The sequence below is a fragment of the Nomascus leucogenys genome, chromosome 5 (assembly GCF_006542625.1).
Source record: "Nomascus leucogenys isolate Asia chromosome 5, Asia_NLE_v1, whole genome shotgun sequence".
Lineage (NCBI taxonomy): Eukaryota > Metazoa > Chordata > Mammalia > Primates > Hylobatidae > Nomascus > Nomascus leucogenys.
The window spans coordinates 14,970,993-14,997,539 of record NC_044385.1 but is presented as its reverse complement, the minus strand read 5'-3'; the positions used below and the strand labels follow the sequence as shown (position 1 = coordinate 14,997,539).

Here is a 26,547-nt window from a genome sequence, read left to right as displayed (position 1 = left end):
ATCAGGCAGGGCGCAGTGGCTCACGCCTGTAATCCCAGATCTTTGGGAGGCCTAGGCGGGCAAATCACCTGAGGTTGAGAGAAACCCCATCTCTACTAAAAATATAAAAATTAGCTGGGCTGTGGTGGCAAACGTCTGTAATCCCAACTACTCAGGAGACTGAGGCGGGAGAATCACTTGAACCCAGGCGGCACAGGTTACAGTGAGCTGAGATGGCGCCACTGCACTCCAGCCTGGGCGACAGAGGGAGACCCTGTCTCAAAAAGGAAGATCAGATAGTATCAAGGAGCATAAATATACAAATGAACAAATGAATAAATAAACAAACAACAAAAATCACATGCAACAACTGCTGGAAACAAAAGATACATATTCAAACTGCTGAAAACAAATGACAAAAAGAAAATCTTGAAGGCAGCCAGAAAAAAGACACATTCCACAGAGAAGAATAAAGGTAAGCCTTGCAGAAGACTCCTCAGAAACCATGCAAGCCAGCAGGTCATAGAGGGACATCTATAAAGTGCTAAGATGGTTGGGAGAACTGCCATCTTGTGGAACTATCAACATATAATTCTATTCCCAGCAAAAATATCTTTCAAAAATGTAAGAGAAATACTTTCTCATGCAAACAAAACTGACAAAATGTCTTGCCAATAGACCTACACTCAAGAGCTGTTCAAGAAAGTTCTTCAGGCAGAAGAAAACTTCAGGTCAGAAACTTGGATCTATACAAAGATATAGAGCATTGGGAATGAAATAAATTAAAATCATGTTTAGAAATTTTTAATTGCTCTAAAAGAGCAATTTTCCTCTAAAGCAAGAATAGTAAACAATGGATTGTGTGTTCTTAGCATATGTAAAAATAAATATATGACAATAATAGCACAAAGGATAGGAAGGAGAAATAATGTTAAAGTTCCTTACACTACATATAAAGTGGTATAATATCATTTAAATGTAATATTATTTAAATTTAATATATATTTAAATTTATATCATTTAAATAATATACCACTTTCTGTGTAGTGTAACAACACCACTTATACCTTTAAAGGCAGATACTGATGAATTAACTTTTATATTCCTAATATAAGTGAATTTAAACGGCACAAATAATATGTCAGTAGAAGAAATAAAATGGAATAAAGAAGTAGTTCAAAGTGACATCCCCTCAAAGATTATCCTGTTATCCTTCTCTCCACTGCCCTGATCACTTGTCTCCTTCTAGAGACTCTTAAAATATTTGGCATATCATTTTTTATCACACGGAAAGTCGTACAGAATCTTGATAGCAAGAATGGGCGCTGGAGTCAGACAGACCTGGGTTCTGATGCTAGGTCTGCCTCTGATTAGTTGTGAGATGGGTTTCAGTCCACTGAGCCTCAGTTTTCTCATCTGCAGAGCAGACTGGTGCCTACCTACCTCAGCAATTTATGGTGAAGATAGAACGAGGTCATCCATGTACATTTTTAGCTCAAGAACCAGAATATTAAAGTACTCATAAATACAGGTTATTTTACTGATTGCGCTTATGAGATTGTTTCAAAATTATTTATTTATTTTTCATTTTGTATTTTTTGAGACAGAGTCTTGCCCTGTTGTCCAGGCTGGAGTAAAGTGGCATAATCACGGCTCACTGCAGCCTCAACCTCCCAGGCTTAAGCGATCATCCCACTTCAGCCTCCCAAGTAGCACCACCACACTTAGCTAATTTTTGAATTTTTTGTAGAGATGGGGTCTCCCTATGTTGTCCAGGCTGGTCTCAAATGCCTGAGCTCATGCAATCTGCCCACCTCGCCTCCCAAAGTGCTGGGGTTACAAGCGTGAGCCACCACACCCAGCCCCAAGTTATTTTTTATATGTCTATCTCTCCTGCATCCCCCATTAGAATGCACTGTCATTGGCAGCAGACACTGGTATTATTTACAGTTTTACTTTTATCTTCTAGAAGATTTGTAGGATCATAGTAGGTATTTCAGTAAATGCTTTTCAGAAAGTGAAACAAGTGACTGAAGGCCTCAGGTGTTGTTCCAGTTCATCAAGCGTATAGGCTGTAGGAGCTTGGGTTCAATGGAATTTTACCTATTACTTCATGATTCTCATTTACATGCCAGATCTTTGCAATTTTCACTGCTCTTTCTGATAAGATAGGTATTTATCCTCTCTTCCTCCCTGGATGTTTCAAATTTTATAGTAACCATCTCAGTCTCATTCATAGCCCTTCTTCACCTAAGGTAGAAACACCATGGTTTGGACCACTCAAAGTACTTCCAAAACTGCTAGTTCAAGGAAAGAAAGAATGGGAAAATCTGTGACCTTGAAGATCTTGTCCTAAATGTGAGCACCTGGTACAGAATCGAAATCTGCAGGTTCTAAATGTACATCCTATAAACAAGTTGCCTACAGCCAGCACAGGAAGGCAGATGCCAGTGGTCAGCCTTGCAAGGAAAAGGCTTCCCTGGCTCTTCGCCAGATTGAGTTCTCTATTCTGGAAGCATTTTAAGGAGGGCCTTTCAGAGGGCACTCCTAGGTATTAAATGAGGAAGGTTTTCAAAATTCTTTCAGCAAGTGAGTCTAGAGTTGTCACCTGTCTTGAATTCCTGAAGCCATTCAAGTAGCCTTTGTGCCTTAAGCACACCTTACTTCCCTGCTCCTTAGAAGATTTACCAGCTCTGGCTCTTCAATTCTCTCTATTAATGAAGGCACATCACTGCCCAGAGGGACTGCAACATTTAACCAGTGAGCAGGCTCCTTCAGCAGAGAATGCTGCAAACTTTTTAAAAAGATGAGCGTTCGTAAATACTTCTTTGATGTATTAGCAGGGATAGATGTGCCTGTGTAGATCTTTGAACAATATAACCAAGTTCACATATGTATTATAGTATACTTTGACATGAGAATTAAGCAAAAATGAAGAAAAATATTTTAAGTCTTGCATGCTAGGCTTGATGTCCCAAATGGGGAGAAAAAGCTGACTCTTACTTTGAAGGCTGAAGGGCAGAGGAGTTACTAGCATGTATTTCAGCCCCTCCCATGAGATGAACTGTAGTAACTTGCATGGTTTGAGTTAAGGGAAATCATCCTCTTTGTGTGTGGGTGCCATCCTAGGGAGCAGAAGACAAAAAAGTGGATGTGTTAGGCTGTAAATCTTTAACTAAGGGATGTGTAGGGTCTGTGCAGGCACTTTCCTGCAATTACACAATACAACACTAAGAATGCAGCCACAGGCTGTGGTCACAATGCAGTGAGCTGGCCAGTTGGGTGACATCAGCTTGTCATCACCAGGGTAGATTTACAGCTAGAAGCAGATTGTGGTTTATTCTTCTTGGTTTTGCAAGAGGGATTCTGATGACTAGACAGCACAGAGCAACAAACTCACGGTGCAGCCGCCAGCTCTACTGGCCCTGTGCTAACTCCCCACTGTGAACAGGACAGCAGGCAGCAGCTAGACAGCTGAACAAGATTCATAAGAAGCCAAGAAAATCAAAACATACACCAGAGGAGGTGAGAAGCCAGAGGAGGAACTCTAAGTAATCCATAGGCTCAGTCTAAAAGCCTTGCTTCTCCCCGTACTCCCTTCCCCCACCACTATGAGTCAGCATCGCTCTAGAATAATAAAATGCCACCCAACCCCTGCATCCAAGCTAAGAGTTTATTTCTCAAAAAACAGTTTTCCAGCTCGGAAGCTCTCAAATGAATTCAGTCAATATGTGCTGAGTAATTATTATGAACCTGCCTCTTGTAAGATGTTGTGTAAGGTAGGAAAGAAAGAAATACAGCAGTGGTCTCATCACTGAGGCATTTCCGGTCTTCCTGGGAACACAGATGCACTAGAGGTGTGTGTTCTTTGTTTTCAGACATAGTGCAGAGCTTGTGAAATTCCTTCCCTGAACCATCCCGGGTGGCAGCTGAGAGTGAAAATGTATCCCTGAAAGCCCAGAAAATGTGTTTTGCCTATGCAGTGGCTGCATGGAACTTCTGCAAACCAGTCTTTACTACTGGCAGGTTCATAATAATTACTCAGCACATATTGACTGAATTCATTTGAGAGCTTCCGAGCTGGAAAACTGTTTTTTGAGAAATAAACTCTTAGCTTGGATGCAGGGGTTGGGTGGCATTTTATTATTCTAGAGCCTGTGCAGACTCAAATAGCACTGAGTTCAAGTCAGCCTCTGTAAGTGACTTAGGATACGCTAATGAACAGTCATTGTAAAAGAGCAATATTCAACATTCCAGAGTTTCATTTCATATCTACTCTGCGCCTGTGTTCTGCAAATTGGGGTTCTATCAGTAACCGAAAGAGACAAAGATCTTTTCCTTCAAGGAACTTAATAATAGTGGGAGATACAATAATATAATAAACAATTATAAAGTATGTTATAAGATGATGACGGCTATGACAAAAAGGTAAAAAGTAGTGTAAGTACTTAAAAGGGTGAAAGGATTGGAAACCTGGGGTGAACGGTGAAGTAGGGTAAAATTACAATATGAAACTGGGTGGTCAGGGCAAACCTAACTGAAAAGGTGAGATCTGAGCAAAGGCTCGAAAAAGGATCGAGTCCAGTGGATATCAAGGGAGGAACATTTAAAGACAAAGGAAACACAGTGTGGAGTCTCCAGTGGCAGCACATCTGGCATAGTGGAGGAACTGCAAGTCTACCTGGGCTGGGCATGAGGAAGAACAGAAGAGGAGGTCAGAGTAGGAACGGAGACCAGTTGGTCCTGGGCCAGTGTCATGGGTTTGACTTTTATTCTGTATGAAGTGGTGAGTCATTACAGGGTTTTGGGCAGAGAAGGTACAAAATCTGGCTTGTGATTTGAAAGAAAGACTCTAGAGATGTTTGGTTTCTGCTGTGGCATGTAAAAAGCTTGGAAGTTATTTTTACAAGAAGAAGAAGCTGGATAAACAGAAAACTGATGGCTCATCTCAACCCATCAGATCACTGATATTGCAGCGGTCACTGCCACTCTGGACTATGGAGTGACAGGCGCATCCAGAAAGCCACAATGGAGATTAGCTTCTGTGGGGCAAAAGTTGCTGCGGCCATAAACTCCTAGGAACATTTAAATGATAATTTTCATGAAGTTCTACAGGCTGAGGGTGGCCTAGCATGAGATTAAGAAACTCACAGGTACCACAGTCTTAGGGAAGGGCCTACACTTTCAGGGGTTTTACTTCCAGAAACCCCACCAGGTTCTCATGGTGAAGATCAAGAAACATCCCCGGCCGGGTGCGGTGGCTCATGCTTGTAATCCCAGCACTTTGGGAGGCCGAGGCGGGTGGATCACGAGGTCAGGAGATCGAGACCACGGTGAAACCCCGTCTCTACTAAAAATACCAAAAAAAAAATTAGCCGGGCGTGGTGGCGGGCGCCTGTAGTCCCAGCTACTCGGAGAGGCTGAGGCAGGAGAATGGCGTGAACCCGGGAGGCGGAGCTTGCAGTGAGCCGAGATTGCGCCACCGCACTCCAGCCTGGGCGACAGAGCGAGACTCCGTCTCAAAAAAAAAAAAAAAAAAAAAAAAGAAACATCCCCTCACAGCTCTGGTAAGAGGTGGGGAAGATAAAATAATGCAAAACACACAGGCTTATCCTCCAGAGCATAGCACTCCACAGGAGCCGATTCCACGTAGGAGAAAGAACTTCCTTCCACACCAGTTTACTCTAGTTTATCTCGCTGGAAAGAGGAAAGGAGGAAGAAACACAGTCATTCGGTATCAGGGCTTCGAGGAAATAGACTGAGACGACCACAACCAGGGAAGGAAGTAGAGGGCATTAAAAAAAGAGTTTACCACTTTGGAAACATTTGTGAAGGTCACAGCCCGGAGACACAGGCCCAGTTAAAAACAGACTTAACTGGAAGCTAATACAATGCTCCCCCTACCCCACACCTTACCAGCACACCAACAGGAACTCAATATAATAACACTAGATCACAGATAATAGAGCTACAAGACATAAAACGTTTCTGAGGAGAAGCTTTAAGGGAAACCAAAAGTCAAGATGAGACAAAAACAAGGACACTAGAAAAATCTGAAGCCTCCGAGACCCACAGCTAAAGCAACAGTAAACATGGCCTAACTCTTAGGGTAACATAAATTCTCACATCAAATGCTTTCTTACCTCAGTTCCTGTTACCTGATGCAACAGGTTCAACTTTCCACAAAAGATTAAGGGCATAGCAAAAGGCAAGAAAAAATGTAGTTTAAAGAACTACAGGGCCAGCAAGCCTCAGAATCAGAGTCAAATATAACATAGATGTTGGAATTATCATACAGGAGATGTATGAGAGTTCTAGTGGAAAATTAGTTCAAATAATCCATGGCAACAAGAAAAGATAGAGAAAAAACAAAGTGAAAACAATAACAACAAAAAAGACAAATAGAAACACTACCATATCAATAATTACATTAAATGAAATGGTCTAAATATACTAAAGACAAATATTGGCAGAATGGAATAACAACCATAACTCAACTATATACTGTCTATATAATGATATGAACAGTTTGAAAGTAAAAGGATGAGAAAATATGTATTATGCAAATATCAACCAAAAACAGGAGCAGTGATATCATTATCTAATTAACCTCAGAGAAAGCAATTACCGGAAAAGACATTATGTAATGATAAAAGCATCAATCCACCAAGATCTAACAATCATAAATGTGTATATAACAAACAATAGAAATGCAAAATATGTGAAGCAGAAACTGATAGAACTGAAAGAAAAACCAGACAAATCACAATTATGATTGGAAACTTCAACACACCACTCTCAACAATTGATAGAATAATTAGACAAAACAAAATATAGCAAAACTCAACAACATTATAATGCAACAAGATATGATCAACTTTTATTGAATACTCCATCCAAGAACAGGAGAACGCACAGTCTTTTTAAGTGTTCATGGACAGATACAAAGATAGACCATATTCTAGGCTACACACACACACAAACACATAGACACCAAAACAAACAAACAAAAAAACTCAACAAAATGAAAAGAAATGAAATCATACAGTGTACTCTGACCATAAAGAAATCAACCTAGAAATGAATAATAGAACGATAACACAAAAATATCCAAATCCTTGGAAAATACATACTTCTAAATAATCCATGGATCAAAGAGGAAGTCTTAAGAGGAATAAGAAAAATACATTGAATTGAATGAAAATGAATGTATAACACTTCAAAATTTGTGGAGCACAGCTAAAGCAGTGCACAGAAGGAAATTTATAGCACTAAATGCATACATTAGAAAAGAGGAAAAGTCTCAAATTGATAACAACATCCCACCTCAAAAGCCCCCCAAAAAAGAAGAGCAAAATAAATCCCAAGCAAGAGAAGAAAGAAAATAATAAAGATAAAAGCAGAAATCTATGAAATTACAAATAAGACAAAAATAAAGAAAATCAATGAAACAAAGAGCTCTTTGAAAAGATAAACAAAATTAAGAAATCCTTAGAAAGACTGACAAAGAAAAACACAAATTAATAATATCAGGAGTGAAACAGGAGGTATCACTAAGGAAACTGCACATGTGAAAAGGGCAATAAGGGGATACTATGAACAACAACACACAGTACAACAGAACAATAGTAAATTTGTCAATTTAGAAGATACAGACCATTTCCAAAATACGGCTATCAGAAAACCCAATAAGAAATAGGTAATTTGAATATCCTTACAACTATCATTGAAATTTAACTTATAAATTTAAAAAGTCCCTCAAAATATTCCCCAGACCAGATGGCTTAATTGGAGAATTCTAACAAATGTTTAAAGAATTAATGCCAATTCCACAAAATCTCTCCAGAAAATAGGAGAGGAAGGGATACAATTCATTTTATGAAGCTAGTATTACCCTGATAGCAAAACTGGACAAAGGCAATACACACAAAAGACCACAAACCCCGGCCCGGCGAGGTTGCTCACGCCTGTAATCCCAGCACTTTGGGAGGCCGAGGCGGGCAGATCACCAGTTCGGGAGATCTAGACCATCCTGGCTAACATGGTGAAACCCTATCTGTACTAAAAATACAAAAAATTAGCTGTACTCAAGAGGCTGAGGCAGGAGAAAGGCATGAACCCGGGAGGCAGAGCTTGTAATGAGCCGAGATCGCCCCACTGGACTACAGCCTGGGCGACAGAGTGAGACTCCTTCTAAAAAAAAAAAAAAAAAAAGACCACAACCCCCATACACAAAAATATAGCTCAATATCTCTCATGACACAGACCAAAATTCTTAACAAGATATTAACAAATAGCATTCATAAACATTTCAGAAGAATTATGGACCATAACCAAATGGGTTTTGTTTCAAGGATGCAAGGTTGGTTTCATTTTCAAAAATCAATCAGTGTAATCCACTCTATTAACAGGCTAAAGAATAAAAATCACAGAATCACATCATCCAATATAGGAAAAGCATTTGACAAAATGGAACTTTCATTATGTAAAAATGCTTAGAAAAATAGGAATAGAAGGAGAACTTTCTCTACTGGATAAAGACCTACAAAAAACTACAACTTATTCATACTTAATGGTGAAAGTTGTATGCCTTCTTTCTAATGTCTGGAAGAAAGTAGGGATCTACTCTCACCACTCTTATTTGACATAGTGCTGGAGGTGTTAGCTAGTGCAGTAAGACTGGAAAAGGAAGTAAAATGTAAGCAGATCAGAAAGGAGGAAATAAAATGATCCTTAGCTGCAGATGGCATGGTTACCTACATAGAAAATCTCAAGGTACCTACAAAAAAAAAACAACAAAAACCCTCCCAAAACTAGTACGTAAATTCAGGCTCACAAAAATCTATTGTATCTCTATATGCTAGCAATAAAACCATACGTTCTGAAATTAAACATACAATTCAATTCATAGTCACTCAAAAAAAGGATCATATAAATTGTAAATCTAACAAAACTTGTGCAGAATTTATAAGCTAAAAGTTAAAAAAACTCGAATGAAAGAAATCAAAAGATAAATAAACGGCTACCGTAGTTACAGATTGGAAGACTCAACATAGAAAAGATGTCAATTCTCTCTAAACTGATATAAAAGCTTAAAGCAATTCCTATTAAAATCTCAGCAAGTATGTTTTTTTAAGATGCAATAAAAATCAACCTAAAATTTATAGGAAAGGCAAAGATAACTAGAATAGCAAAACAATGTTGGGAAAAAATAAAGTGGGAAGAATCCATCTACCCAATTTCAACTCTTTCAGTACAACTAAAGTAATCAAGACTTCTTGGTATTGGTGGAGGCATAAACAGATGGGTCAACAGAATAAAATATAGCACTCAGAAATATACTCACACAAACATGAGCAACTGATTTGACCAAGGTGCAAAAGCAATTCAAGGAAGGAAAGAATAATTAGATATAAATAGGCAAAAAAAATTAAAAACAAAAGAAAAACAAATAACCCTTTACCTAAGCCTCATAACTCATATTAGCTCAATAAAGATCACAGACTTAAGTATAAAATGAAAAGTATAAAACTTTTAGGAAAAAAAGGCTGGGTGCGGTGGCTCACACCTGTAATCCCAGCACTTTGGGAGGGCGAGGCGGGCAGATCATGAGGTCAGGAGATCAAGACCATCCTGGCTAACACGGTGAAACCCCATCTCTACTAAAAATACACACACAAAAAAATAGCCTGGCGTGGTGGCAGGCGCCTGTAGTCCCAGCTACTCGGGAGGCTGAGGCAGGAGAATGCCATGAACCCGGGAGGCGGAGCTTGCAGTGAGCAGAGATCCTGCCACTGCACTCCAGCCTGGGTGACAGAAAGAGACTCTGTCTCAAAACAAAACAAAACAAAACAAAAACAAAAACAAAAAACAAAAAAATGGTTTAGGAAACAAACAAACAAACAAACAAAAAAAAAACAGGAGAAAATCTTGGGGTCTAGAACCAGGCAAAGAGTTTTTTGCACTTCACACAAAATTATGATCAATAAAAGAAATTATTGATAAATTAGACTTCACTGAAATTAAAACTTTTTGTGCTATGAAAGACCCTATTAAGAGAAGGAAAAGACAAGCTACAGAGTGGGAGAAAATATTTGCAGATGACATATCCAACAAGGGAATCAAATCTAGAGTATATAGGGCTGGTTGCGGTGGCTCATGCCTGTAATCCCAGCACTTTGGGAGGCCGAGGCTGGTGGATCACCTGAGGTCAGGAGTTCGAGACCAGCCTGGCCAACATGGTGAAACGCTGTCTCTACTAAAAATACACAAATTAGCCAGGCATGGTGGCATGCACCTGTAGTCCCAGCTACTCAGGAGGCTGAGGCAGGAGAATCTCTTGAACCTGGGAGGCAGAGGTTGCAGTGAGCCGAGATCACACCACTGCACTCCAGCCTGGGTGACAGAGTGAGACTCCATTTCAAAAAAAAAAAAAAAAAGAAAGAAAAAGAAAAAAAAACACAAGAGTATGGAGTATATAAAGAATTCTCAAAATTAAACAGTAAAAACCAAAACAATCCAATCTAGACCATACAAAAACTATATGAAGCCAGTTTACCAAAGAATATATACAAATGGAGAATAAGCACCTAAACAATATTCCACATCACTAACCTTTATGAAAATGTAAATTAAAATCACAAAGAGATATCATTACACATCCACCAGAGTAGTTAAAATAAAACAATAGTGGGAATATAAAATGCTGACAAGGATGCAGAGAAAATGAATCACTCATGCATTCGTGGTGAAAATATTAAATGGTATAGCCACTCTGGCATTTTCCATAAAAATTTAGCATGGAACTACCTACGGCAAAAGTAAAAGTACCTACCTATGAAAAGTAATGAATTATCGATCTCCACAACAACCTGGATGAATAATATTGTGTGAAAAAAATCTTAGAAAAGTGAGTGAAAAAGGCAATCCCCAAAAGTTATATATTGTATGATTCCACTTATGTAACATTCTTGAAACATCAAAATTATAGTTACAAACATGATAGATATTAATTTAACTATGTCAACAATCAATTTAAATGTGAATGGTCTAAATACACAAATTAAGAAACAAAGTGTTAGAGTAGATTAAAAAATAAAAGAAACAACAACAAAAACAATTTTTTAAAAAAAGAACCAACTACCAACTATAAGTTTGGTACAAAGAAACTACTCTAAACATAAAGATTCAGACAAATAGTCCAGGAACTAATAAGTCAGCATAGCAAGGCTGCCCTATATGAAGTCAATAAACGAAAGTCAACTGCTTTCTCATATGCCAGCAAGAAACAATTGGAGTTTAAAATTAAAAAAAAAATACACCCTCCACGATAGCACCAAATAAGACAAAATATGTGTGTAAAATATAATAAAATATGTACAGTATCTATATGCAAAAACCTATAGAAATCTGATGAAAGAAACCAAAGACTATCTAAATAAATGGAATCATATTTCACGTTCATAGACTGGAAGATTGAATATTGTTAAAATGTTGATTCTTTACAACTTGATCTACAGATCCAGCATAAACCCATTCAAAATCCTAACAAGTTATTTTGCAGATCTAGAGAACTGATTCTAAAATTTGTTTGAAAGGCAAAACAACAACAATAAACAAAAATGGAATAGCCAACACAATACTGAAGAAGAAAAACAAAGTTGGAAAAATCACACTATTTCAAAGCTCACTATAAAATGATAGTTATCAAGACAACATGGTATTAGCAAAATAGACACATATATTAATTGAACAAAACAGCTCAAGAAAAAGACCCATACAAATATGGTCAACTAATTGTTGTTACAGGCATAAAAGAAAGGCAATTCTATGGAGCAGAAGGTTCTAGAACAAATCCCCCACAGATACCAACGGTGACTGTACATGCGAATTGGAATTGAGCAGTTAACTAAATGGATGACAAATGGTAGAAGCTAAGTTTCTCACTGTTGGAATGGAAAGTTACAGTAAACAAGGGGAAAAGGCTAGAATGATCCATGTAGTAATGGATTAGATTTGAAAACATCAATTTGAACTCATGTTTAGTTTAATGCTGATACAGGTAGTTACAGACATACAGACATATTTCTAGATATGTGTATACACAAGTGATATATACACATATATTTCCTTGCTCTTTCAGCTGAGAATGCCTAGATGCAAAGGCACCCTAGTATCAATAACTACATCTAGTACCCAGATCAATACTGTTTTCCAATAAAATAGAACAGGGCTTCCTGGAGAAATGGCTTATTCCAGGACTGGACAGGAAGTATGTGAGGATGAGCCTAGATCATCCTGTAGTGACAGAAAGTTAGAAAGTACACACACACACACACACACACACACACCCATACAGAGGGACAGAGAGAGAGAGACAGAGAGACGTGGGATTATATCATAGAAGCTGCCAACTGGAGAGCTCCAAGTAGCCAAAGTTGAAAAATTTGGAGAAACAAGATAAATAAATATTAGATTATAACCCAAGTATAAAATAAATATCTGAGCCCATACTGATATGAATGAATGAATAAAGAGACAAATCTCCCATGCAGAAGAATTCAAATAATTTAGGTACTTTCCCCCAAAGGAAGTGAAACATAACTTCCCATTTCTTCAATGTGGGCTGTGCATAGTGGCTTTCTTCCCAAGAATATAGGATGGAAAGGAGGACAAAAGTGTGACATTGCAGTGGAAAAACCTTATGAACAATACATAAGCCAGTCAATCATGCTTAACATTAATGGTAATATGATGATTCATGTTAATATTATAAATCCTTTTTTTTTTTGAGATGAAGTTTTGCTTTTGTTGCCCAGGCTGGAGTACAATGGCACAATCTTGGCTCACTGCAACCTCTGCCTCCTGGGTTCAAGCAATTCTCCTGCCTCAGCCTCTCAAGTAGCTGGGATTACAGGCGGCCACCACCATGCCTGGCTAATTTTTTGTATTTAGTAGAGACGGGGTTTCACCATGTTGGTCAGACCAGTCTGGAACTCCTGACCTCAGGTGATCCACCCACCTCAGCCTCCCAAAGTGGGGGATTACAGGCATGCACCACTGTGCCTGGCCATAAATCTTTGATATAATGTGATGAGAATGATACTTGACCTACGTGGTCTTCCTCCCCAAAACACATAACCCTAATATAAATACAAGGAAAGCACCAGACAAATCCCAGTTGAGGGACAGTCTATAAAATACCCCATCAGTACTCCTCAAAACTGTCAAGTCATCACAAACATGGAAAACATGAGAAACTATCACAGCCAAGAGGAGCCTAAGGAAACAGGATAACTCAATGTATTCTGAATGGGACCCTCCAACAGAGAAAGGACATTAGACCAAACTCATGATGTCTGAATAAAGTATGAACTTTAACAGTAACACACTATTCGGCCTCATTAATTATGACAAATGTACCATACAAATGTAAGATATTAGTAACAGGGAAATGGGGTGTGGGGTATATAGGAATTCTCTATACTATCTTAATGTCTTTTCTGTAAATCTAGGATTATTCCAAAATACATCTTTTAAAAAACATCTGGCCGGGCACGGTGGCTCACGCCTGTAATCCCAGCACTTTGGGAGGCCAAGGTGGGCGGATCACGAGGTCAGGAGTTCAAGACCAGCCTGGCCAAAATGGTGAAACCCCGTCTCTACTAAAACAATACAAAAATTTTAGCCAGGCACAGTGGTGGGTGCCTGTAATCCCAACTACTCGGGAGGCTAAGGCAGGAGAATCACTTGAACCCGGGAGGCGGAAGTTGCAGTGAGCCAAGATTGTGCCATTGCACTCCAGCCTGGGTGACAAGAGCAAGACTCCGTCTCAAAAAAAAAAAAAAATCTTCTTGTAATACGAATGCAAATGAAAGACAGTTGTGTCTATCGCAACTAAGCGGAATGCTTAAGTTAATGACTTGATGAAGGCAAGTCTCTAAAGACATTGCTGTGTACCTAGATATGAATGAGAAGAGATTTGGGAAGAAAGAAAATGTGGACTACTTTCAGAGTGTTTCACAAATAACTTTAACGTCTCAATTCAAGTCGAATAAAAAAACAGAAATGGAAACTGAGCACCCTAGAAAATGTATCATGGGCATAGTTCACTGAAAAAGACCATATAGTCATTCTGTAGATTCCCACTCAAAGAGAAGTCCTTGCCCTCCATCAGAATACTGGTAATAGAAGTTAATGTGTAAGTTTTTAAGTTATTATAATAAAGACAAGTATAGAGGTATCATTTATTATTTCTTGCTTAATTTTTTTCAATTAACCAACCAATCACCTGCCAGATTTAGTTGAATATAAAGTTTCTACTGCACTGGTCCTTCTTCTCCTCATTCTCGTTCTCGTTTTCTCTCTCATTATTTCTTTATCATCTATACTTTCAAATGATAACCAAGCGGCTGGTATGTAATCCAGACAAATTTTCCATAGAGAGCTGTAGACAATTTAAGTTTTATCAGAGCAGATGTACTTTCTTAAGGATGGGATGCCGTAGGGTATGAAGAACACTAGGCCTTATGGATTGATGTTATTATGGGGGTTAGTCTTATCCAGCAGACAGCAAACTGTGAAATGACCTTACTGACAATTCCAGAATTATGAAAAAGATCAATAAATCTGACAAGTTCATTCTTCAGCACAGTGAGGGAAAGTGAGCTAAAAATAAACTGAAAATGGAGCATGAGTCAAAACTATCTCACCAAAAAGATAATGTAGGGATGCTATGACCACCACTTTATTTCAGGATAATGAGAATTAGTCAGTCCACATACTGACCCTGTGAAGGAGGTGGGTGCAGATGTTACCATCCAGAAACTTGGAGGAAGCAGAGGGAAACACGCCAAGATTAATGGCACCAGAGGAAATAACATTTGTTGTTCATGGTTGTCCTGGCTGGGAATGCCTAAGGACTCAATTCTTGTACTAAAAGTGTCATGCTTGCATTTTAAATGTAAAGATGGCATCATTATATCATTAAGTGCACATTGCGGACTAGTCTTTCCATCACACATATTTAGCATGTTTATTCCTGCCAGGGCAGTGGACTAAATCCTTCATAGGTAACAAAAAATTCATGTTGAACACCATTCACCTCTTCTGGACCAATAAAGAATCAACAGCTCTAAAGTGGTTGTGATTGTAGAGTTTTCCCTGAAAGACAGCCTCACTGAATAGCAATAACAAAATTCTCCCGAATACCCACATTTAAATACACTGATCTGTGATCAATGAATATACTTGGTCATTTACAAATAGGTATTGAGAGCTCACCCTGCTAAGGGCACTAAAGAAAGCACAGAGGATACAAAGAAGGAAGAACAGAGTACCTAACCTTGAAGAACTCACTCTAACAGTGTCAGGACCACCGTGCTGTCAACCTTACCAGTGGCTTCTCTGTTGCTAAATCTAGTAGTGGCATTTCAGTGTTGAGCTTTGATCCCTGAAGGCTCTGGCTTTGCTGAACTATTCCTTCTTAAAACTGTTTCCTTTCTTGCTTTCTATTATACTGTACTTAATTCTTTTCACGGGTCACTTCTCAATATTTTGTTACATCTTCCTTCCTCTACCTGTTTCTTAAATGCTGGTCATCCTTGTTAGTAGCAATAGTGTTTTGGAATGATTCTCTACTGAGACCCTTTCAAGAGCATCCTCTTGACCCAGCAAGTCCAATCCCAGCGGTTTATGCTTCTAAAACACTCACATGCACCAGTATGTTAAACATGACCTTCTGTGTAGTCCAATGCAGTGGCCACCAGCCACTTCCATCTGCTTCCCCTGACTTCTAGTCCCTGTGGTTTGGTTGAAATTCCAGGGGTGGGCAGGCAGTCCAGCACTCATCAGCTAGGGAACCCATATCCCTCCTGCCATTGTACCTGGTTCAAGAATGAACATGTGACACAAAATGTCAATGAGACTTCTTCCCCACCCAAAGACTTTGGCTGAAACTATTAAGAAAGATACTCTTTCTTTTGGGGGAGGATTATTAGTTATAAGAATGCTATAAATGTAGAACTGCTAGTGACCATAATTACCACCACGTAGAGACAGCCAGTCTGACTATGAAGTTAACAGATGGGAGAGAAGGAGAAATCAATACAGATCTTCAATGCCATCATTAATGCCTTTGGGTCATTCAGTAAGTTATGTAAACTGTTAAATTCTCTTTTGTCGGCTGGGTACGGTGGCTCATGTCTGTAATCCCAGCACTTTGGAAGGCCGAGGCAGGCAGATCACCTGACGTCAGGAGTTCAAGACCAGCCTGGCCAATATGGTGAAACCCCATCTCTAATAAAAATACAAAATTAGCCAGGTGTGGTGGTGTGCACCTGTAATCCCAGCTACCCATGAGGCTGAGACAGGAGAATCGCTGGAAGTTGGAAGGCAGAGGTTGTAGTGAGCCGAGATCACGCCACTGCACTCTAGCCTGGGTGACAGAGCAAGACTCCGTCTAAAAAAAAAAAAATTCTCTTTTGTCATAAGGCCAGTTTCATTTGGGTTTCTGTGGTTTGTGACCCAAGAAGTCCCAAGTACCACAGAAAAGCTTGGAAACAAACTAGGTGCCTGTTAATAATGAAATAACTCATCAAATTATGGTACATGCTATAGCATTCTCTGCAGGGGTCAAAAGGAAGAGGCAACATGATATGTACTGTCATGGAAAAGTCTTCTAACACACATTTTAAGCAAAAATGGAGGTAAAAGGCAGGTACAGAACGAACTTATTGATATTTTAAATTTGTGTGAGAGTGTGTGTGTGTGCGTATGTGTAAATATACCAGAGGAATGGGAGGATTTATTCCAAAATATTTACAATAGTTATCCATAGGAAGAGGTTAGGGTTAAGCAAAGAGAGATATGCATTAAAACAGACTTTCTTTGTATTTTCCATTGCTTTTCTAATTTTATCATGATAAGAATATATTTAGGTATTACTTAAGTAAATTTAAAAAATTATAATAAAATGAGAAAAATCTTTTTCCAGGTTTTTATTTTTGACCTTTATGGCTCTTATTCCACAATCTAATACATCAAAGCTAACATCCTTTTCCCAAAAACGTCTTTCTCTTCTTTATTATTCCTTAATCTAGTTAATGACACCCCCTTTCATCTAGTCACTGAAGCATGCTGAGAGCTCTCCCAGAGGTGGCTTTCACCTGCAGTGCACTCTCCCCCGTATCTATCTGATCACTAAATGTAATCAACTCTCTCTCAAACGCCTCCTGAATTTGTCCCCTTCTTCCTCTCACTTCTGCCACCTCAGTTCAAGTCCTCATGAGTTGCTTGGATGATTGCAATAATTTCCTATTCAGTTCCAAGACTCCATGTCTTCTCATCATTTATTCACTTCCACAAAGAGATATTTCTAAAATGCAATTCTGATCTGTTTTTCCTCTGCTTAACAGCTGTCAGCCGATGTAGGAATGAAGTCCAAACTCTATAGTACGGCATGATGGGTCCTTCAAGATCCATCTCATAGACACCTCCAGGTTCATCTCTCACTTTCCCAACCATCCACTCCCCTTTCCAGGTTTTCACACTTCCCAAATATCTCGCGGTTTCCGGAATGTGCCAACTCCTCTCTTACTTCTGTGCCTTTACACATGCAGCTTCCTCTGCGTAACTCACTCCTCCCTGCCTTCTTTGCCTGACTTACTCATTCTTCCTGAAAGCTTAAGGTGAGCTCTGTATTTGGTTCTCTCAGGTTAGACTGGGCACTTGTGCTCCTGAAACTCTACCACTATCACCTCCCTTATCATCCTTTCTTGTAATTATCTCTTCACTTGTCTGCCTCTTTTTCCAAACTCTCTAAGCAGGGAAGGCAGTATCACAAAATACAGACTCACAGCCAGACTGCCTGGCTTTGAATCCTGCCCTACCGTTGTATAGCTAAGAGACTTTCTGGCAATTCACTTAATTTCTGTGCCTCGTTTTCTCACCTGTAAAATGAGGTGTATCCACCCACAAAGCTGTTGTGAAGATTACATATGTTATTATGCACAAAGTGTTCAGAACAGCTCCTGGCCCACAGAAAGTACCAAAGATTTGGTATCATTTGTATTACTAATAATCTTTGGATAATACCTACTGCAGTGCCTTGCAGGCACTCAGTAAGTGCTCAATGAATGAACAATTGCTTTTTTGAACAAAATATTTTGAACAAGTACTTCTGTATAAGTATGTATTTTTTTAAAAAGTGGCTCAATTTTAATCCAAGACTTTCTATCTGTACTCACAAAATAAGGAAAACACCATTTAGAAACTTCAATTTCAAATAACTTGAACCCCCAGTGTGGTTGTCCATGACAAAGCCACACATCACAGTTCTGGTGTGATCATTCATACAGCTTTATCATAAATACAACCTCATACATTAATTTTCATCTGCTAGGTGGCAAAAGTGTTATGTCCCATGTTGAACTAATGGCCTGTAGAATTTTATGTTTAATGTATTCTGGAAATGCTGGCAGAATGATCCTATGGCAGGATTTTCTCAAATTCTGCTTTTACATCCTGTTAAACCCAAAGTTACCATGATTTTAAAAACAATGTTTTGTTTGTTTGTTTGTTTTTGAGACGGAGTCGTGCTCTGTCGCCCAGGCTGGAGTGCAATGGGATTATCTTGGCTCATTGTAACCTCCATCTCTGGGGTGCAAGCGATTCTCCTGCCTCAGCCTCCGGAGTAGCTGGGATTACAGGCATGCAGTACCATGCCCAACTAATTTTTGTATTTTCAGTAGAGACGGGGTTTCACCATGTTGACCAGGCTGGTCTCAAACTCCTGACCTCAGGTAATCCACACACTTCGGCCTCCCAAAGTGCTGGGATTACAGGCGTGAGCCACTATGCCCGGCCAACTATGGTTTTTAAGAACTTTTTCAGGGCCAGTGGGAGGTCATGAAAGAGTATTTGTCATCCTTGCTCCTGTAACAATCAATATTCCTTGCAACCAAATATCCTCATCTGCACGTTTTACTGTACTCTAAAGACCGAGAAAACCAGAAATGTCACCAGTGAATAACAAAAGTTCTTAAAAGAATGACTGAAGAAGCAAGATAAAGAGAGGGAAGGGAGCAAGGAAATGAAGGATCGAGGAAGAAGGATGTGTGGTTGGAGGGTCACACGTCTCAGGAAGGGACATGCAGGTACCCTTCTTTCTCACTGCCCTCCTACCCCCCCACACCCCTCCCCCCCCACACACCCACATATCCACACAAATGCAAACCCAGGGTGCCATTCACTAGGAAGAGTCTCACCCACCATCTCAATACACGGGCTGCACTTAATTTGTCTGGTGGGTTCCGGCCTTGGAACTCAATATTTCCGCCCCCCAAAACCTTGTTTTTTTTTTTTTTGTGAGACGGAGTCTTGCCTTGTTGCCCAGGCTGGAGTGCAGTGGCGCGATGTTGGCTCACTGCAAGCTCCCCCTCCTGGGTTCCCGCCATTCTCCTGCTTCAGCCTCCTAACTGGGACTACAGGCGCCCGCCACCGTGCCTGGCTAATTTTTGTATTTTTAGTAGAGACAGGGTCTCACCATGTTAGCCAGGATGGTCTCTATCTCCTGACCTCGTGATCTGCTTGCCTTGGCCTCCCAAAGTGCTGGGATTACAGGTGTGAGCCAACGCGCCCAGCCCCCCTCCCCTTTCTTTTTCCAGGTCTGGCAGACTTAAGAGACTAGGCAATATTCATCCTCCAGACCTCAGGGGGAGTGGGGGATTTGGGGGCTTAGGGAGGTAGAGAATATCATGAGGGCAGGGCTTGGGCCCTCTGGAAGCTGTCTGTTTCCTTCCTTGGCCTCCTGGTGCTTTGATCTCACTCTCTCACTAATCACTTCTCTCCTCCCTTTCTACCCATAAAGCCTGAAGGATTAGAGGCAACCAACTTAAAATAATACTGTGTCCTATATTTGGGCAGCTCCTTTCTTCCGAGGAAACTGAGTGCCCATCCAAATGTTGCTTCATTAACCTCAGAGCCCTTCTGTGAGGGGGGCTGCCAGGCTAACAATAATTCTCTATTTAGTGAAACAGGAGTAAGGCTGAGGGAAGGGCTGGGGGACATCTGCAGTGGTCAGAGGACAAGACCTGTCATAAGCAGGACTTCCATGAGTCTAGTGGACAAGTAACATTTCACATTGTGCAAGGAATTGTCCCAGAGAGCCGTACTACCTGTAAGCACAACAATGAAGCCTTCTAGAAAGCCCCCAGGAAATACATTCAAAGAGACTTTTTTTTTTGAAAAAAAATATATTAAAATGAGCAGAATGAAAAGGAGCTGTCAATTAGGACTTTCAGGCAGAATCTTTATAGGGGAACTTAACTGTGAACTTCTCCTTGATATAATCATCTTCTGTCACTAATATCCACTGGCTTTTTTCCAGGAAAACCACAAACACTCTCTTTCTTTCACTATATTCTTTTTCATCAGAGAATAAGATCTTGCTTCTCATTCCAGAAAACTCATTGTCACCAGCTCTCTGAAGATAAAGAGTGATCCGGCATTAGCGGCAGGCGAGATGGGCCAGACTCAGAATCCTCAACTTTCCAACTTGCCGCCTACTTTCCTCGCTTTTGTCTCGCTAATTTTTTTTTTTTTCCTTTGACACTTAGCCATTATCCCAGCCTGAGTGGATTATTCAAATAATATGTACTAATGCTCTCTCAGTTAGAGAAAATAAGAAAGCTGCCACTCTGGTTCTATCTGAAATTATTCATATTTTAATTGGTGCTTCAAAAAGATGATGGCAAAGTGAGTCAAATGCCTGCACAACTAAGTTTTTGTGGATTTTGTTTTAGATCATGTTCTTTTTTTTTTTTTTTTTTTGAGATGGAGTCTCGCTCTGTTGCCCAGGCTGGAGTGCAGTGGTGGGATTTCAGCTCACTGCAACCTCTGCCTCCCAGGTTCAAGTGATTCTCCTGCCTCAGCCTCCTCACTAGCTGGGATTACAGGCACCCGCCACCACACCCGGCTAAATTTTTTGTATTCTTAGTAGAGATGAGGTTTCACCATGTTGGTCAGGCTGGTCTCGAACTCCTGACTTCGGGTAATCCACCCTCCTGACTTCAGGTAATCCACCCTCCTGGGCGTCCCAAAGTACTGGGATTACAGGCATGAGCCACCATGCCCAGCCTAGATCATGTCCGTGTCAGGTTCCATCCTCCCCATTCTGCACAGGATGTCGCTGAGTGTCTGCACCGACTAGAAGGACGACTGACAGCCATGCTTACTCCCTTTCTTTGTCCCTTGAAAGCCCCTTTGGTGAGATACCCACATCGAGCCACATATTTTTGTCAGTGGACTGCTGTCAGTGCAGAACGCTGTCAGGATGGGGAAAGGTGGCCTGTGCTCCCATAAATGAAAGCCACTCTTCTTACTACAGGTATGGAATTATTTAGAAGCCACGACTAGGACTCTTACAGAAAGAAACCTCACTCCTCTTCTGTTCACCTGGGGCCAGTCACTAATACAAGATGATATGAAACTGACAGTTCAGTGTGGAAAAGTGGCCACATTCCTTCACAAACGCAGTGCGTCACTTCCTTTTTCTACTTACATACAGCTTTAAAAACATGACCTTCTATTGGAGAGTATGTTCTACTTAACTTTTTTCAGTTATATTGACAAATCCTCTTAAATGACTTGGCATTATTATTTTCCATTTTACAGGAAACTGAGGCTAAGAAAGGAATATAAACATCATCATGTCAAAATGTAAATAATGCCTGAGTCAGGATTGAACTCCTCTGGCACATTTTACATCTTTTTTTTTTTTGAGACAGGGTTTCATTCCTGTTACCCAGGCTGGAGTGCAGTGGCACAATCTCGGCTCACCAAAACCTCCACCTCCTGGGTTCAAGCAATTACCCTGCCTCAGCCTCTTGAGTAGCTGAGACTACAGGCACGTGCCACCACTCTTGGCTAATTTTTGTACTTTTTGTAGAGACTGGGTTTCGCCATGTTGCCCAGGCTGCTCTTGAACTCCTGAGCTGAGGCAATCTGCCCATCTCAGCCTCCCAAAGTCCTGGGATTACAGGCGTGAGCCACCGTACCAGGCCACATTTTACATCTGATGATAAACTCTTACCCCTGCAAGCAGTGAAGTAATTTCTAGTAACTTCACAAATAATTTAAAGATTATAGGATATAATGCTACATTTATTATGTGAGATAACAGAAACTGATATGTAATGAAGGAAAATAGCTTATGGAAGCCTGTGATTTGAACAGTAGAAAAATGGGATAAGTTAATCAGAACAAAACAGAACTCAGCAAACAGGAAATAAATGTTTGACCAAGGCCAGGGTCTACAATAAAATACAGAAATTGGGGCAGGCTGCAGAAGTAATAGTGAGAAACCAATGGAAGATGACACAAGAGGGATGTGGGTGACTGAAAATTAGTGCCCAGTTGGAGTTATAAGAGGAAATTGGGGCCAGGTGCAGTGGCTCATGTTTGTAATCCCAACACTTTGGGAGGCCAAGGTAGGAGAATCACTTGAGGCCAGGGGTTGGAGACAAGCTTAGGCAACATAGCAAGACCCTATCTTTTCAAAAAGTTTTTAAAACAATTAGCCAGGCATGGTGGTGCATGCCTGTGGTCATAATTACTCAGGAGGATGGGGCAGGAGGATCACTTGAGCCCAGGATTTGGAGGCTGCAGTGAGCAATAATTGTGCCACTGCACTCCAGCCTGTGAGTGGCATTGTGTTTGTGAAGGAGTGAGACTCTTTCTCTAAAATAAAAAACCAAGAAATTCATGTGCAATGATGGGGTGGTGGCAATTACTTCTGAGGCTTCTTTAGTATGATACAAGAGTTTTTTATTTTTGTTACCTAAGAGAATCCAAGAGAAAGGCAGTAGAAGGAAGAGGTAAGTCATAGAAATAAAGATGAACAGAACTGATTAAGAGGTGAAAAAATTTTTTTTTTGAGACAGAGTCTTGCTCTGTCACCCAGGCTGGAGTGCAGTGGCACAATCTCGGCTCACTGCAAGCTCCGCCTCCCGGGTTCACGCCATTCTCCTGCCTCAGCCTCTCCGAGTAGCTGGGACTACAGGCGCCCGCCACCACGCCCGGCTAATTTTTTTTTTGGTATTTTTAGTAGAGACGTGGTTTCACCATGGTCTCAATCTCCTGACCTCTTGATCCGCCCGCCTCAGCCTCCCAAAGTGCTGGGATTACAAGCGTGAGTCACCACGCCCGGCCAAGAGGTGAAAAAATTTTAAAAATTTAAAATTTAGAAAGACTTACAATTAAAAAAATTATTAACTAAAAGGGGAAAGGTGTTGCTGAAGTCAGTCTCCAGAAGAAACCCCATGGCTGCTGTATTCAGCTGGGGGTGTGAGTGTGAATACCACACTAAAGAGGTTGTATCATCACTGAGTTTATTTACCAACAGTTGTTCCAAATTTCTTTCTATTTCTGCTTACAAACCTAGGTTTCATTACAGTGATCAGGCTAGATATGGTCATGGAGAACTCCCAAGTATCCAGAGGATTTTATTTCTCTCCCATTAACTAAACATTAGGTAAGAGTCCCATATATTTGCCTGAATTATAAGTAGGATTTCTCATTGCCCATGTATAAATTTGCTCAACAGATGAAATCTCGACTTCAGACAAACTAAAGGTATTGGAAATACTCCAAGAGACCCTGTTCTTGGGTACCAGTTCCTTAAATTTATCTCAAGAGGCAAAAAGAAAGAAAAGAAAAGAGAAGAAAAAAGGCAGGAAAGCAGGAAGGCAGGAAGGCGGGAAGGCAGGCAGGCAGGCAGGGAGGCAGGAAGGCAGGAAGGAAGGTAAGAAGGGAGGGAGAGAGGGAAGGGGGGGAGGGAAGGAGGGGGGAGGGGAGGAGGGGGTGGGGAGGGAGGGAGACGGGGAGGGAGAGACCAGCGAATTTGGTTGCTAATCTTTAATTCATAGCATTTTAAGATCTAGGGAAGTCTTATAATGAGATTGTTAACAGAGAAGAAGGTAATAAAATTTCAAGTCACACTAATGGCTAATTCATTTTAATTAGTGATTTTTAGCAAATAACATGGCATACTTACATTCCATGGGCAATTTTCCCCAAATGGCAGCAAGAGTTTAACATACATGTATAATTCAATTTCATATCCTCCCATAATTTTTTATAAAGAATGAGTTTTAAACTCTTAAAACATTTGATGAGAACAGCCCCCTTTAAAATGTTAAAATGAAGAAAATAGCTAATTCACTTGCCTTGCTAAATAAAATGGACACCATGAAGAAATCCAGTAAGAAGCTCTCTGAAATATCTTTGTAGTCAAAGTGGAAAAAGATGACAGTGAAGCTCAAGTTAATAAACTGGTAAACTGGGTTGCAAAATGAAGTCCGCAACAGCTTCATGCCAGCAATGATCATCAGAAAAATGTCCCAGCTGTTGGAAACAAAAGAAAAGATGCAATCAATGACAGCATGCACACTGCTGGATGAGTCTCATTTGTAACACTTCTCCAGCATTGATGGTTCGTTACGCACTTTACAGGCATAAAAAGCCAATCTAAGGGGCCCCATTATTGTTCTGCACTTTACAGGGGTATAAACTGAGTATCAAGGAATTTGAAGAACTTGTCTAAGGTCTCAAAGGGGCAGAACAAAAATGGAAATTCAGTCCTGAGTGACTCCCAAGCACATTGTCTTTGCCATTACAACAGACATTTTCTTTCCGTCACATGTTTTCAAAGTCCCTCATGTTCTCCAGCAAGGGCACAGAGCTCCTTCTGTGCTTGTCTGAATTCACTACTGCAGTGATGATGGACATTTCCCAGAAATCCTAATGCCAAATGAGAAAACAGGCAACATGCTGCCCCTGCTAGAGTCAGCTCAGTGTATGCCTCTTCATGAGAAAAGAATCCAATTTGAACAGTGACATAACAACAGATGGGAAATTCTGAATAGAGAAAATAATCCAGTATCTTCATAAAGCCTTTTCTATTTCTACATATTAACTTCCAATGTTTCTCAGCTTATTTGTCATCCTAGTGAACATAAGGTTTCTGCTCTCCCTTTTTTGTTGTTTAAAATTGTATCATCAATGTGTTTTTCCCCCATGGAATGGGCCTTTTCAGTTAAGGAGCTCAGCAAAACAGGCAAAGAAATACCCTTCTAGGACTTTGTTTTGAGGACTGCAGTCCTGAGTGCTCTTGCCTAAGGAGTCAGATTATTATTTACCCATGTAGGGAGTATGTGTCATGTGTACAATTCTCCAGATGATAAGGTCAACAGTGAACAATCCATCTTGAGATTGGAGGGCAAATGATCACATGCCGGTGTAGCCCAAGAGAGCAGGCAAGTGCCTTCTTTTTTTCTTTTTTTTTTTTTTTTTTTTTTGAGACAGAGTCTCTCTGTCGCCCAGGCTGGAGTGCAGTGGCACTATCTCGGCTCACTGCAAGCTCCGCCTCCAGGGTTCATGCCATTCTCCCGCCTCAGCCTCTCCGAGTAGCTGGGACTACAGGTGCCCGCCACCATGCCTGGCTAATTTTTTTTTGTATTTTTAGTAGAGACGGGGTTTCACTGTGGTCTCGATCTCCTGACCTCGTGATCTGCCCGCCTCGGCCTCCCAAAGCTTGGGATCACAAGCGTGAGCCACCGTGCCCTGCTGCAAGTGCCTTCTTGAAGGGCCTAGCTTTCTGAAGAAAGACACTGCACATTTTCACCAGATTCCCTCCAATTCTAACGTACTATGATATTTGGCAACTGCAAGACAGAGGTGGGAAAATTTCTAGAAAATGGTTGCACTTGTAAGAGAGAGGCTTTCTTTCCCTGGCTCAGTATAGAAAACTGGGGCCATGCCTCAATTTCCCTAAACCTAGGAGCATCTTGGATTCAGGAACCTTATCAGCCTTATGAATATCTTATCTCAGAATGAGGTTATTTAAGAAGTACAAAATTGTCATTTTTGTCATAAAAAACATAATGTTGGAAATTCCATATGCTTCAATCTGCTGTTTTTTGTGCCTTCAGACCTAGGACTGCAGTTGTTTCCACCTTGCCCCAGGATGTGTGAGGTGAAGTTTGCCCAAGGCCTTGTATGGCAGGCTTGGATTTGCTTCTGAGAAAAACTAGCACTTGATTCCATGCATACATCAGATGGGAAAGTCTGTCTTTAGCCTCAACCTAGAGCCCCCTGTGTTCCTGCAGCAAGGCTGAACATTGCTCCATAACTGGCCTTCCTTTTCCAGTGCGCAACTAATGCCCAGGATGAAAATACAGTATGAAAAGATGACTTCAGGTCCAGTTGCCTTTGACAACAGCCCAAGGTACAAAAACCTAAAAACCCCTGTGGGACAGCCAAAGCCCTGTGGAGAAACCCCAATGATAAGGTATCTGAAGACTTAAGGATATTTTGGTTTTCAGGGGAGACTGCTGATTTTCTGGGTTATTCAGGCAAAATCCAGTTGAGAAGCAAATCTAACTTTCTGTTTCTGTGACCGAGGTTCCATGAACTGCATCCATTTTATGTTTAGTAGGGATGACTGGTTCAAACTGTGGGAGATCTTAAGGACTCATGTGAATGGCTTTTATAACACTGCAATAGTAACGG

The 26,547-nt window shown here is 40.5% G+C and overlaps 1 protein-coding gene across 2 annotated transcripts in view; it reads right to left on the bottom strand.

Moving 5' to 3' along the window:
• Positions 1-26,547, bottom strand: part of PCNX2 (pecanex 2) — a 307,465-nt gene that overhangs the window by 134,906 nt on the left and 146,012 nt on the right. For both annotated transcript variants that reach the window (XM_003267270.4, XM_030812668.1), the window contains exon 21: positions 24,204-24,381. In XM_003267270.4, coding sequence (XP_003267318.2) covers positions 24,204-24,381 — 178 coding nt within the window. The remainder of the gene's footprint in view (positions 1-24,203; positions 24,382-26,547) is intronic.